The 15,096-nt window shown below is 38.6% G+C and overlaps 1 protein-coding gene across 2 annotated transcripts; it reads left to right on the top strand.

The window, feature by feature from the left end:
- The first annotated feature begins 5,136 nt into the window (after positions 1 to 5,136).
- ykt6 (YKT6 v-SNARE homolog (S. cerevisiae)) lies at positions 5,137 to 14,196 on the top strand. Of its 2 annotated transcripts, XM_057830784.1 has the most exons (8): positions 5,141 to 5,552; positions 5,832 to 5,964; positions 7,217 to 7,299; positions 11,419 to 11,519; positions 11,581 to 11,685; positions 11,767 to 11,832; positions 11,901 to 12,002; positions 12,076 to 14,196. In XM_057830784.1, exons 2-8 carry the CDS (start codon positions 5,861 to 5,863, stop codon positions 12,109 to 12,111), a joined length of 597 nt encoding a protein of 198 aa, XP_057686767.1. In that variant the 5' UTR covers positions 5,141 to 5,552; positions 5,832 to 5,860; the 3' UTR covers positions 12,112 to 14,196. The 2 variants fall into 2 exon arrangements, with proteins under 2 accessions (XP_057686769.1, XP_057686767.1); XM_057830786.1 differs by lacking the exon at positions 5,832 to 5,964 and having other exon boundaries at positions 5,137 to 5,552.
- The last annotated feature ends 900 nt before the right edge of the window (positions 14,197 to 15,096 follow it).

Here is a 15,096-nt window from a genome sequence, read left to right on the forward strand (position 1 = left end):
TTCTTCGATAGTATTTTGAGGGGGCGGAGCATGAATCCCACATATATATTTAGAGAGCTAGGTGTGTAATGAGAACTGTAGGTCAATTGGGACAATCGTTATCACATGTCGGCCATTTTGTGTCGGTACCATTCGATAGACAGTCAATGGAGCGTGTACTGTGAAATAGGTATAAATTGCTTAATTTTCAACATTTTTAACTGCCTGGTTTTTCATAAACGTCATAGATGCAGTAAATTGACTGCACACTTAATAATCATTGATATGAATAATACAGTTTGTTCATCAAGATTTCGCGGAGTATTTATTTTTTATATTTATTTCGCAGTATTTTACTGGAGAAAATTATGGAGGTAGTTTTGTGTCTTTATTATTCAATCTAAAAAAAAGTTGCTTCAATCAAAAAAAAAAAAAAAGCTGCTTCAATCAAAATTTATATTTTCAATAAAAGAAAAAGTCACTTCAATTAAAAAAAATGTGTTTGAATGCAAAAATAAATTTGAAACTCAAAAAAATGTATTTGAAAACTATTTTTCTTTGATTTTTTTTTTTTTTTTTTAAGTCAAGTTTTTTTTTTTTTTTTTTTTTTTTAATTGAAACAACTTTTTTGATTTAAGTAATGTAGTTTTGCGTTTGGACCACATTTTGGCTAGGACATTTGTGTCTTTATTATTCAATCAAAAATTAAGTTGCTTCATACAAAAAATATATATATATTTCAAAAGAAAAATCACTTCAATCAAAAATAAAAAAAATTTCAATCATAGAAAAAAAGTTTTTGAATGCGAAAAAATTCCATCGCCGAAAATAGCGCACAAAAAGTGGATGACTTCGATGCGAGGTAAAAACTTTTTGTTCATGAATTTTTTGCCACACATTGAGCAACAAAATACTTTTTCTCCTGTGTGCGTTCTCATGTGCTTCACCGTGACTGACTTTTGAGAGAAGCCTTTTCCACAAGCTGAGCAACAAAATGGTTTACCTTATGGTGCATTCCCATGTGTCTTGACAAATGTTGTGTTTTTAAAGAATGTTTTGCCGCAAACTAAACAACTAAAGGTTTTTCTCCAGTGTGTGTTCTCTCGTGTTTAACCATAATTGAGTTTTGGGTGAAGCCTTTTCCATAAGTTAAGCAAGTGAAGGAAGGGCTTTTCTCCTGTGTGTATTTTCATGTGTCTTATCATGTTTGACTTCTGAGCAAATGTTTTTGCCACAATTTGAGCATGAAAAGGCTTTTTCGCCTGAATGTGTTTTCATGTACTTAACCATACCTGAACTGTGAGAGAACACATTTCTGCAAACTAAACAACTAAAGGGGTTTTCTACTGTGTGTGTCCTAGTGTGTCTCAACATGTTTGTGCTATGAGGATATCTTTTATCGCAAGTTGAACAACTAAAAGGTGTTTCTACCGTGTGTGTCCTCACATGCATGACCATATTTGGCCTATGAGAGAATGTTTTACAGCAGTCTGAGCAACTAAAGGGTTTTTCTCCCGTGTGCGTTCTCATGTGTCTTCCTAACGTTTCTTTTTGAGAGAATGTTTTAGCACAAATTGAGCAACTAAAGGGTTTTTCACCTGTGTGTGTGTCCTAGTGTGGCTCAACATGTGTGTGCTATGAGCAAATCTTTTGCCACATGTTGAACAACTAAAAGGTTTTTCTCTTGTGTGTGTCCTCACGCGCATAACCATGTTCGGCTTATGAGAGAAAGTTTTACCGCAATCTGGGCAACCAGAGTGTTTTTCTCCCGTGTGCGCTCTCATATGTCTTCCTAACATTTCTTTTAGGGAGAATGTTTTAGCAAAAATTGAGCAACTAAATGGTTTTTCACCTGTGTGTGTCCTAGTGTATATACAGTGAAGAGGCAGAAAACCTTGGTCTCCACGTGAGTTGGACCAAGACCAAATTTATGCATGCTGGTCAGGGACCTGATCCACCCCCCATCCTGCTTGGTGATTACACCGTAGAGCCTGTGAAGAGCATGGTTTATCTAGGGTCCACAGTGACCGATAACAGGGATCTCAAATCAGAGGTTTCCAACCGGAGAGCCCTGGCAACCTCTGCCCTGCAGTCTCTCTGGAAACCACTCTGGCGGCACCAAGCCATCTCACGGAAGACGAAGCTCCGAATTTACAACACCGCCGTACTCTCTATTCTCCTCTGTGGATCTGAAACATGGCCCTTAAAAAGGACACTGGCCGCAAGAATAGATGGCTTTGACAGCAGGGCTTTCAGGACCATCAACAATATCAGGTGGCCCCAGCAAATCTCCAAATAAACCCTGCAAGCCCGGACAAATCAGCTCAGAGCCTACCGCATGGCCGCACAGCGCCACGTCCGCTGGCTTGGCAATGTTCTCCGTCTTCCTCCTGACAGACCGACAAGAGCCATCCTGGAGTTTGACCCAAAGGCTGCGGGCTGGAGACGACCACGAGGAAAGCCCCGCACTCGATGGCTTGACACCATCGCGGACTACCTCCAACTACAAGGAGTTATCCTGAAGGATGCAAATGTCCTGGCTCAAGACCGCCAGTACTGGAGGGGCCTGGCTCACCTGGTCCGCTCTACGCAATGGGATGGGAAACCAGCCTCATCGCAAGAGCCGTGATGATGATGATGATGTGTCGTAGTATGTCTCAACATGTTTGCCCTAAGAGCAAATCTTTTGCCACAAGTTGAACAACTAAAGGGTTTCTCTCCTGTGTGCATTCTCATGTGCATGACCATGCTTGTCTTATGAGAGATTGTTTTGTCAAAAGTCAAAAAAGATCAAAAGATGTTTCTTTTTCCCTAGCGTGTGTTCTCATATGTCCAACATGTGCTTCCTGAGCAAAAATTTTAGGTGTTTGAGATGTTTCCTCATTGCCAAGTAATTTCCTCTTTTTCCAAACTTTTCACTTTACTTTGTTTGTCGTCCACTTTGCAGTCTGCCTCACTCCTAAGCCGCTTCCAAGTCGTCCTTGTCTGACAGCTTGTCTGGTGGTGGTTCTTCATGGTGCTCTTCACTTGGATTGTAATGATACAGCTGTGAACGCTCCTCTGGTTTGCCTTTATTTTCACTCTTGACAGAGACACCAGTCAGTTGCAACTTGTTAACATCTTCCTCTTTAATGTGGACAGACAGTGGCTCCTCCTCTTCCTCTTTAACATAGGGAAACTGCAGAGGCTTCTCTTCTTCTTTAATGTAGAGCAGTGGATCCTTGTGCTCCAAAGTGGAGGTCTCCTCATGCAAACGAGGGGGTCAGTCTTCCTGATGTAAGACAACATTTGGATAGTTAAACTTTACAAATTCTTTCCCATTTTTGCTTGATGCACAGCTTTAGCTATTCAGCCCGGAGTCTCTGTTTTTGTTGTAATATCTAATCCGGACTGCATGCAGTTCAGTCTAGCAACCGCACTCTACGAAACCAATATGTGGTTTGGCATTGTCTTGCTGAAAAAAGCGTGGTCATCCATTAAAAGGATATTGTGCGGATGGCAGCATGTTTTTCCAAAATCTAGGATGTCTCTTTTAGTATTAATTTACCCATGCCATCGGCACGAACACATCCCCATACCATCACAAATGCTAGCTTTTGAACTTTACGCCCAGAGCTGCCGGGATGATTCTTTTCCTCTTTGGCTTGGAGAACATGACATCCACTATTTATAAAAACATCTGAAATGTGGACTCGTCAGACCACAGAGCATTTCTCCATTTAGCATCAGTCCATCTTCAAGATGCCTGGGCCCAGAGAAGCTGGCAGACTTCCTGGGTGTTGGCTTTTGCTTTGTATAGTCGATTTTGAAGTTGCGCTTATGGATGTAGCGCCAAACAATGTGTTTATTCACATTGGTTTTCCGAAGTAGTCCTGGTGGCGGTGTGGTGCTTACGTGGTGATATTCTTTACACATTGATTTTAGTTTTTGATGGAGTGTCGCCTGAGGAATCGAAGGTCGTGGACATGTAATGTTAGTTTTCAGCCTTGACGCTTATCTGCAGTGATTTCTCCATATCTTCTGTACTGTTTCATGATATCATGATGGACTGTAGATTATGAAATTTCTAGATTTCTTGTAATTAGCCCTATTCACAGTGATTTCACTCAATTTCTAGATTATTTCCGGGCTAGCGATAGGTGTGTATTTCAATATTTCTTCAATTGTGATTGTGTGCACTTCTTCATAATCAAACAAAAGTCTTATATATTCGAAAGGTTTAAGTTAACATGAATACTTGTTTCCGTTTGTCTTGATAATGTTTTTTGTCTTTTATGCTTTACCATTTGGAAATGATCTTTAATTCGCCTGGGAATTAATGCTATAAACCAGGGGTCCCCAAACTACGGCCCACAGGCCGAATACGGCCCGCCTCCACATTTGGTCCGGCCCCCTGAACAATACCAAAGAGCAATTCGATTTTTTCCCCCCCAATAGTGTTATTTATTTCCTGGCTTTTTTTCTGTGAAGAACCCAGAGAGAGTTATTTGGTTATTATCTATTTAATTAATAGTGTTATAATAGTGTTATTATATTATATTATATTATATTATATTATATTATATTATATTATATTATATTATATTATATTATATTATATTATTAGTTTTATTTTATTTACTTTTGTTCCGTGAAGAATCCAGAAAGGGTTATTTGATTGTGGCTTTCTGAAAAACAATACATTTTTACATTTAGGCACTCCTGCAATCGTCACACTTTTTCTGTTCATTCTGTCATCGGAGAAGGGAAAAGTTATGTGGCCCTCACAGGAAAAGGTTTGGGGACCCCTGCTGAAAACTAAAAGGCATGCATTTCAATATAATGGTAAATAATACACTTTGACACATACAGTATTACCAAAGGCAGAACAACGACCTATATGCCAATATATACCTTTTTTTTTTTTTTTTTTTTTTCTATTAGAAAAATGTTTCAGTAAAATGTTACACATTCTTGTGTATTTGCCACTTATTTCCACAGTTAACATTGAGTTGGTCCCATGCAACCCCCCAAACTCCACTTATGATTTTGACCTTTCACACATTACCAGCCCGCATGAACTCCCCCGACGCAATATGGCCGACAGTTCGGTAGGCTGCGGACTCCACCTTTTCACATCTAGCGTCATATATGGCGGCATGTGTACAATGGCTGTTTTCATCACCGCTAGCCGGCTACCCGATTTGTACTACTTAATACAAAGCAAAACATTGTAGAGGTGATAGCCACGGGCAAAATACGACAGCGCTTTCTCAGTTTTTCTCCTCAAACGTCCTTAATTATTATTTTATTTTTTTTATTATTTATCTATTTATTTATTTTATATAAACGGAACCATCGCTGTAAAACTATTTTGTTTCATGGGGTGTGAATATGCGGAGGGACCTAAAGATGATAGTGACGTGGTGATTGGTCACAAGAAACTAGCATCTTCTTAGAACTACTACACCGGATAAGGACGTTTAGGATTGCTACTTGAAAGACGGACAACTAATGTTTTTTTCGAGTAAAACAATAGTTTGTTTATTGTTTTATTTTAATCAAGGTGGTTGTTGCTGATTGTTTTAACCAAGGTAAGTGAAGGAGGCCTCACGAAAAGAAGCTACTGGTAGCATCTATAGCTAATTAGCTCTCGGGCCTTACTTTGGAAAAAATGTTGATATAATCTGACGTAGTGTCTGCATTTTCGCAAATACTCGGTGTATCAAGTAAAATTAAAATGTAAGGTGTTGCTACATTTCAATTACTGTCAGGACTTCTATTCGCTAACAAACAACGCTGAGTTTGCGCGAGAGTAATCTGGGGCGGATAATGCTCGTCATCTGACCCATGTCCCGTTCCACTTTGTCCAGTGTACTGGACCTTGTTTGCTGGTGGCACCATGAAGCTCTATAGCCTCAGTGTCCATTATAAAGGAGCTACCAAAGCCAACCTTCTGAAAGCGGCCTACGACCTCTCTTCTTACAACTTCTTTCAAAAGTCCAGGTAGGCAGGTTTGATGTTAATGCACTCATAAACTATAACTTATATACTTGGACAGAGACACATGGGCTCTATCTATGTATTCGGGCACTGTCTGTCAGAATATGCACTTCTTCCTAAAGTCATGTTTGCCTAACTGTCTGTCAGTAAGCCTTTCAAATTAAAAGCCTGTGTTAATTGTCATTCAGCTATCGGGAATTAATTATGTGGCTTTGTTTTTACTAGCGTCGACATGAATAGACAGTTAAAACAATAGTTAACCTGCCTTACGGACCTAATGATATCCAAAAAATATCAAAAGGCACATTCATCGTGAAGAAGTTGGATAGTCAAAGCTCTTGTGCCTTAAAACGTTCATGAAATGCAACTGTTTATGGGCTTCGATGATCATGTGTCCACATGGCCAAGAAATGGACTAAAGGAGGGGTCGGAAATGGTAATTTTGTCCCATAGCTGTATTGGCAGCCCTCCTGTACCCCCACAAAAGGCCTGAGTGCCTTGAATCTCTCCTAATAGATAGCTAAGTTCCCAAATACGATCAGAATTTAGTTGAAATCCCCACCAACACTAAACATTTTAAAGGACCCTTCTGTAAAAATAGTACAGCTGTGCAATTTTGAGTTCCGATTCTCATAGACAGGGGCAGAAGACATAGATTTAAAATTTAAAAGTCATTACCTACTTAAAACAAAATATGGGGCTTCCAAATATGGACCCATAAACATCATAATTACATTATGAAGTCAATGATGGACCAAAACTTAGTAAGCCATTCCCTGATTCCAAAAGTTGCCATGGCACCCAAGCTTTGAACGCCCATAACTCGAAAATCGTTTGAGCCAGGAGAAACATTGGATTCGTTCATTTGCTGACATTATAAAATATCAGGCAAATTAAAGACTGGGGAGGGTATGTAAATTGACACTCAAATGATGCCTTTACAGTGTTGGTAATTTTTTTGTGTGAGTGATATTGTGTTTGGAGTTCGGCATATTTTCATCAGTTTCAAGTAATTCCCTGATTCTGACGTGAAGAAAATCCCAAACTTTAACATCATCCTGGAATGTTTTCCTTCCCTCATAATTTTGCTGAAATATTTGACTTTGGAAAATTAGTTTGTTTGATCCCTTCAACTTTTGTAATAGGAGGACAACTAGGAAATAGTCTTACTTAAATATTGATTTTTTTTTAATTGCTTCCCAGTCATTTTGAGTTTTTCATCTCTCATATTGCTTGTTATTTTGTTTTTTCTCAGCGTCCAGGAATTCATGACCTTCACCAGTGCCTTGATTGTTGAGCGGACAACAGTTGGAAGTCGTGCCTCTGTAAAAGAACAAGGTAGAAAAGCCACCAGAGCCCATGGTCTTTGTCAACAATATTCATCCATCATACTTACCTGCCTACTAGGCATGTCCCGGTTACCGGTTTCACGGTTTATTTACCGTGGTGTGAAAACGTCGCGGTTTCAAAACGACTAAAATTTTCCATCAGACCTTAGTACGGTATTAGCTTTATTTCATGTGTCAAAAATGCAGCCAGAAGCGGCTTGGCGCGGCAGCGCTCACCCCCTCCCATTGGTTGCTGTGTGTGAAAGTGACGCTATCGGCTGGACAGCCAGTGAACCCAAAAACAAATACTCCAAACATAAGGCGTACTTTTCTTTAATTTATTGAGCTCTCAAATCGTGGTAAGTGGAAAATACCAAATGAATACATTTGAAACGTTGTACAATTGTATTTTTCCATGTGTGAGTAGCTTCAACAGATTAGCACCTTTAAAAAGTTCGCCAAAAACAAAACACACATTTTCCTTTCAAATTCAATATAGAAACTAACTAAAAGCTCACAAAGATGAATGTTAGCCTAGGCTTAGCAGGGAGAGCAACTTCGTCGAGTGTTACAGCCGCAGAGTGAGAAAACAAGCTTGATTCGCTTGAATGAAGGGGAAAAGGGGATAGCATCAAAGATCGCTAATTGCGAAAGATGCTCTTGCCCCTAGCACAAATCCACGTTCGCTGTATCAAGGAGAGGTCTCACTCCCAATGTTTTTTTTTGTTTTTTTTTTTGTTTGGATGAAACCTTTCCACAACAATATTTACACTATTTACACAACTTACACTTGTGTTTCGCTCTCATAAAAAACAAGCCACTAAACAAATCTGCCTAAACATAAACGGAGAAAACATAGAAAGGGTCGACTCTACAAAATTTTTGGGAGTCCATATTGATGAGTGCCTTAATTTTAGAAAACATATTGATGATCTTACACATAAACTGTCAAGATATGCTGCTCTTTTCTTTAAACTGAGACACTATCTCCCACTCTCTGCACTTCTCATTTTGTATAAATCTTTATTTGAACCACACTTACAATACTGTAATGTCATATGGTGCAACACATATCCAACTTATTTAAAAAAGCTTGAAATACTACAGAAAAAACTTATACGTGCCCTAACATGGTCTGAGTTTAATGCTCCAACTAAAATAATTTTTCACCGCCACCACCTCCTGAGGCTTAAAGACCACAACTATTACCAAAATGCTTGTGTAATGTATCAGATTATCTATCGACTAAATTATAAATTAGGTGACCTCGTCCTAGTCTGTACTCCTCAACACACATACACTACCAGAAGAAAACATCAAATCACAGGGAAAAAACGAAGGCTAAAGTGTACAAGCTTTAGCATTGTGTGCAAAGGACCACAGATTTGGAATGAATTGGATGAAACACTTAAAATGTCACACTCCATCTCCATCTTTAAGAAAAAACTCAAAACTCATCTCCTAGCAATGTATATATAATATGCTGATTATTTGAATAACACTACTGATGTCTCTTACCAAATCCAATGTAACCAAAATTTTGAAATTGTCCACAGTTAATTGTGTGTGTGCCTGCGTGTGTGTGTATGTGTGTGTTGTCTAACTGGGCCCCTGCTAAAAGCTTTGAATAGCTTCTTTGGAGTGTCCTATTTGCCCATCTTAACATGTGAACTGCTAGCGTATGATTATGTACTGTATTTGATGATGTGCGAATAAACTGAAACTGAAACTGAAACTTTAAACTAACTTATACATTTTTAGCTAACTTATTAACTTATGAATTCTTTGTTTTTTAACACATAGGCTTGACATCATGTAGACTACAGCTGACAGACACAGTGGCTGAAAATGGTGAAACTTCAGTTGAGCTTTTCCACCCTCAAAAAAAAGTCATGCAGTAGAATTTTTAAAAAAATTTATTCAGAAGTGTTTTTACTTTTTTATAGAAATTATTTTGTTCTTTCTCTAATCTTGAGCAACTTGAGCTGTGGCTGTGGGTATAGTCTAGAAGTTATATTTATTTTAATTTTATTTAAAATATATATATATTTTTTTGATAATTTATTTTAACAATATAGTCATGTTCCAATTTGCAACTATGTTCTGAAAAAACAAACAAAAAAATCATGTTCAGTGGAAAAATGTTTTTTTTTAACCCATCTCAAAATAACACATTTTGGAGCTATAATTGCAATACCGTGATACTGTGAAATCGCGGTATTTTTGCCCACGGTTATCGTACCGTCAAAATCTCATACCGGCACATGCCTACTGCCTACCAACTCGTACCTAGCTACTAAGCCAGTAAAGATATGTGTATTGAAGTTGCTCTTAAAAATTCCAAAGGTAGGCTGTTGTGATGAACTCTGGGTAAGGGTGTAACGGTACATGTATTTGTATTGGACCGTTTCGGTACGGGGTGCTCGGTTCGGAACGGAGGCGTACCGAACGAGTTTCTGACGTAATGTAACCTTTAATTTTTGAGGCTGTGAGTCGATCAGGTTAGTTTCTTTGTGTAGATTATATTTACTCTGTCTTCTCTACTATAATGACAACCAACACAGTAGGACAGTATATAACCCAGAAACCTCAATGGCACGACAACGTGGCCGCCCCAAGAACGCAGGGAAAGGCGGCCGTTAAAGTCAATCAGCCGATGCACACCAGTCGCAGTGCGACCGTGTGTTAGACGCGTCCCAGAAGCGGCTCAACGCAACGCACCCAAAAGGAATGGCAGAGTTTATTATTTGACGCGAGACGCGGCCCTCCTGCGTCAATACTACTAGCTAGGATCGGGCAGACCGGAAGTCACTCGAGTAAAAATACGGTGAATCCGGTCGATTTTTAAACTAATATATAATCGTAACCCACTTTTTGAGTCCATCAGATCTCTTGAGTGGTAGATCGGGGCACAGTTGACTTGTCTTTGTTGATTTACTGGTATCTTCTCTGCTATAATAATAACCAACACAGCCCCATGTTCAATACAAACCCTCCTACCACAACAAAACAAGTAGGAACTAATATTCACATAGGAACTAAAGTTATACAACAGAAAATATACAACATAAATGAATACTACATCACATTTGTGAAATATAAACTCATAATAAAATAAAAGCCCATTTAAATAAAATAAATTGAAATGAGCTAAAACACCTGTAATTAAATAATAAGAATAATAGACAGATCCTGCTTACACAATTAAATTGATTAATTTCTGTGTGGCGATTTAACTTGAGAAAATCCACCAATAAAGCTTTTGAAAACCGTTCATAAGAAAAAAAAAAAGATTCATGGAGGCATTTCATTTGTAAAATACATGTTAAAATCTTTGTCATTGGGATTGCTTTTCTCTTTAGCACAGCATTTTTTTCCCTTCTTTCTTTCAGAAAGAAAGCTGACCAATACGTGGGGTCTGAAAGGCAAATTGTTGTTGGATTATTATCTTTAAATACCCGCTACTTTTTGAGCAGAATTCTAGCTTCGTATAGGCTAATGTTCCTATTGTTGAAAGCAAAAAAGTGTGTAATAAACAACTAGCACATTTATATTTTGCATTTTTTTGCCTGCTGTACCGAATATGAACCGAACTGTGACCTCAAAACCGAGGTACGTACCGAACCGAGATTTTTGTGTACCGTTACACCCCTAACTCTGGGCAAACGCCGATCAACGCTAGCTTAGCAGCTTTGTTGTAGCTTACTCTTGGCTATTCATCTTTAAATCTGTCAAAACACCCAAGGCTAGCCTTAAACTGTTCTTCTGTAATTGCATCACGCATGACCTTCATTGGAAATAAAGTCCTGAGAAAACTGGTTAAGAACAGCTACCAGTGCATCCTCTCGTTTTAGCAAACAGTGGATATGCACCCGAGTCACCGGATTTTTAGGATTTGCCGATGCCCAGTATCGATCAGTTACCATGGCAATTTATTTATTTAATAATTTATTACAAAACATTTTTTGTATCTTTTGACAATACCCTTGTTCATCTTTATTTTTGGTCACGTGATCGGATCGGGGACATTCCTGCTTACCTCCTTCAACATTATCATCTGCAAACAGCAGAGCAAAGCTCAGGGAGGTGTTAATTGACAATTTCCTAATCCTGGAACGTTCTCCTACAGAGTACCTTTGTCATGTGTATGTGAGGAATGACAACCTGGGTGCGGTGGTCATAGCAGATGCTGAATACCCACAGAGAGTGTGCTTCACACTTCTCGACAAGGTGAGCAAAGCGTTGATGAAGCTGCCTGTTACCGTAAATGAAATGATGTTGTGCATTTTAGGTTTTAGAAGAGTTTTCCAGGCAGGTGGACAGTATAGACTGGCCCTCCGGTAACCCCGACACAGTTAACTACAAAGCGCTAGACATTCACCTTGCCAAATATCAGGTATTGTTCCTTTAAATCAGTAAAAACGAATAAAGTGGCTTTCGTTTGAAGTGAAAGGTAACCTGAACTGCTTCATTTCAGAACCCCAAGGAGGCAGATGCAATGACCAAAGTACAGGCAGAGCTGGACGACACCAAGATCATTTTGGTACTCTAGTGCACGTTCGTGTGTCACAAAAGAGACCACATGCCTCAAATTCTTCCTCTCAAATTTAGCACAAGACCATGGAAAGTCTGTTGGAGAGAGGAGAGAAACTGGATGACCTCGTGGCCAAGTCAGAACACTTGGGGAGTCAGTCCAAAGCATTTTATAAAACCGTGAGTAGCAGGCGAATTGTTACTGGATATTGTGGTGTCTGTCGTAACCTGTGTGTTTGTGCATGCGTGTCAGGCGAGGAAACAGAACTCTTGCTGCGAGGTCATGTGATGCCGCTACCTGGTCCCCAAGGACGCGCCTATGTTTCTCTCACTCTCTATCTTGGCCTTCCCACTCGCCCCGGTCCTGCATCCCCCATCATGTAGCTGCTCTCAACGCGATGAGACCGAGGTCAACGTCCAGCGCGACTTTCACGGATGGGGGCTGGAGGAGCGATTTGGGGCCAAGTATTCTTTTGTGGCGCGTCAATAGCAGCGGAGGACAAAACTCGCGTATTGTTGTCATACGGTGATGTAGTGTTAAAACCGTTTAATTAAGTTATGTCTTAAATGTTGCTTTTTTTTTTTCTTCAATGACACATTTCTTATCAGCTTCATGATGTTCATTGAACTTGTCAACATTCCCGCTGTGACTGATTTGTTTGTGCGGTGGTTATGAACTATGAGATTACATACACTAAATCCAAACATTTATGCTTTTTTTTTTTTATTGTCTGACATGAAATCAGACCCCGCTATTAACCCTTCAGCAGCCTCCAACGTACTTGTTCATGTAGGAAATTCCATATCTACATGCTGCCAACCCAATATGCGCATCACACATTTTACATAACCACCCGACCAAAGTATTGTTGGAAAAAAATCCATATAACACACCCGAAAAGAACTTTTGTCGGGTTACCCATTTTATGTCACCACGACTGAATAATAAATCCAATCAAAAAGAAAATAACGTTAGTTTGGGGAATATAGTACAAGACTAAACATACATATTCATCACGTGACGTGTTTTACGTCATGCCCAGACTGAAAAATATATGCAATCATGCGGACTATACAAATTGTACAATGGAGCGAAAAGTTTGTGAAGTAAAAGATGAAATGATCCATTAAATAAGGCGCGGCAGGCGGTATGACAATTCCTCTCGCTAAAAATCGATTGATATTAGAGATGGGCTGTATGGCAAAAAGATAATCCCACAATTTAAAATTTGTGTGTGTGTGTAAAAAAACAAAATGGCTGACTTGGAGATGTAAAATTATTTACATGTGCAATGCAGTCAAAGGATTAATATTAGAGGTCAAAAGTATTAGCGAAATTATTTCAATAGATAACTATCAGTGTAATAATGATTATATACGTTGACGATACTGTATATCAATACTGTCTTCAAACTCATAAAAGTACATTCGATTAATATTTGGTACCCATTAACTGACTGGAAGGGCTGGCAGCCTCAGATCATTTATGTAATTCTTGGATTAAAACACATTAACCTCTAGAACACAAATCATGTCTGCTTCCTGAGCGCAATGATGGATGGACAATTCCATTGTTCATACTTACATATATTGTTTGAACAAGGTGCCTTCAGGCGTCTGGGAATTGCACCCAGGGATGAACTGCAAGTATGCAAGTTTATAATCCTCTTTGTTATCTTGGCATTTACAATGATATTACACAAAATTATGTCATTACACTAGAAATGACAATAAAAGACCATGGTCGTGGTATCATCATCTGGGATTTCACAAGTTTAAAAGCAGTTATCTCACTGCATGTAAAATCCTCACCTTTTTCTGGCGCAAAGAAATATTTTTGTCAGTTATAATTGACCTAAAACAAAACTGATTTCATGTCTAGCGACAGTGAGAAAAACTGGATTTTTGTGTAATGTATGTAAACTTTTAGTTTCAACTGCATCTCCCTGCACAAAATAAGGACATGAAGCCAAGTTCACTTATTTTGTTCCGAAAACATGAACACGGACTTGATAAAATGGCTGAGTGACACTCCAACATACTCCCCTTTTGCCCCTCTCTGAATGCAAATATATTGTCTGATTTCATCACCTTAAGATTGCCTTTGTATTTTAGATGTTTTTATGCTCTCGGCTTTGTCTGTCCGGCTGAATTAATGAGTGTCTGTGTGAGTGTGTGTCTTGCTTTTACAGTGTAAACTGTTGTGCAATACCTCCATGGACTGGTGTATCTTACTGAGAAAAAACAAAGTGGAAAAGTTGCTCATAAGTGCTCAGCCAACTGGCCATTGTACACTTGTCATATGAGTAATTACACACATGAAGCCTGTGCAAGGTTGATTCTTGACTTTAATAAACACTTGTCTGGGTTATTATTTGGCTTTGTCTTGTGGGTTGGCAATGAATGATCATGTTTCAGTGTTATTGACGGCGATAGACATCCAGTCCCATTAACTGAACTGGGAGTCAATGATTTATCTCTAAAATGCAAGTGACTTAGTGGTAATTTAACAAATGTATTTATCAATTGCTGTGTGTAACAGGTGACTAGAAGTTCCGCTCTGAGACCCCCAATTTGGCCAAATTTCAAAATTGTCCTATGTGCATGTGTGATACATCATTGGAAAGCTTAAAATCTCAATTTTCTGGGGGAAGAACATGTTTAAACAGGTGGGCATTTGGAAAAAAAATAATAATAATAAACCCCTAAACCCTAACTCAAGGTGAGAGCATGGGAGAGCATAATTAAAGACACCATGATTTTAACAAGATTATCGCGTACTTACCTTGTTTCGATCCAAAAACTCTATGTAACATGTCCCACTGAGTGTCAAGACACAGCTGTGAATGGCCACAGCCGGACTTTTTGGGGAATTTATGGGTGAAACGGTAATATAAAAAGAGTCGCGATGCAGAAATCGCAGACTTCAAGGAGTGGTAGAGATCATCTTTTTCAAATATTTACCCTATCAAACATTTTTTTCTTTTCAATTCTTCTTTGTTTGGATCGATCATTTGTCATCTAAAATATCGGGGAAAATGCACCATTAACAAAAAAAAAAAAAAAAAATACAAGCAATAGTTATGAGGCACATATCCGTGGCCTATTTACAGACACTATTCTTTTCATTGTGACGTAATTTGTGTAAAAGTAAAATATGCAAGTGAATAATTTTATAAAGTCGTTTTTTTTAAAACTAAATATTAGACATCAATTAATGATTCTGAGCTAAAAAATGAGAGACATTTCGAATATTAAATATAATTATCTTCTT

This window comes from Corythoichthys intestinalis, chromosome 3 (genome assembly GCF_030265065.1).
Source record: "Corythoichthys intestinalis isolate RoL2023-P3 chromosome 3, ASM3026506v1, whole genome shotgun sequence".
In the NCBI taxonomy this organism is placed as follows: Eukaryota; Metazoa; Chordata; class Actinopteri; order Syngnathiformes; family Syngnathidae; genus Corythoichthys; species Corythoichthys intestinalis.

Excerpts from the sequence above, each read along its gene's own strand:
- ykt6 (XM_057830784.1), top strand. The coding sequence starts at position 5,861 with ATGAAGCTCTATAGCCTCAGTGTCCATTATAAAGGAGCTACCAAAGCC. Across the intron at positions 5,965-7,216 it reads AACTTCTTTCAAAAGTCCAG|CGTCCAGGAATTCATGACCT; the intron begins GTAGGCAGGTTT and ends GTTTTTTCTCAG. Across the intron at positions 11,833-11,900 it reads ACGACACCAAGATCATTTTG|CACAAGACCATGGAAAGTCT; the intron begins GTACTCTAGTGC and ends TCTCAAATTTAG.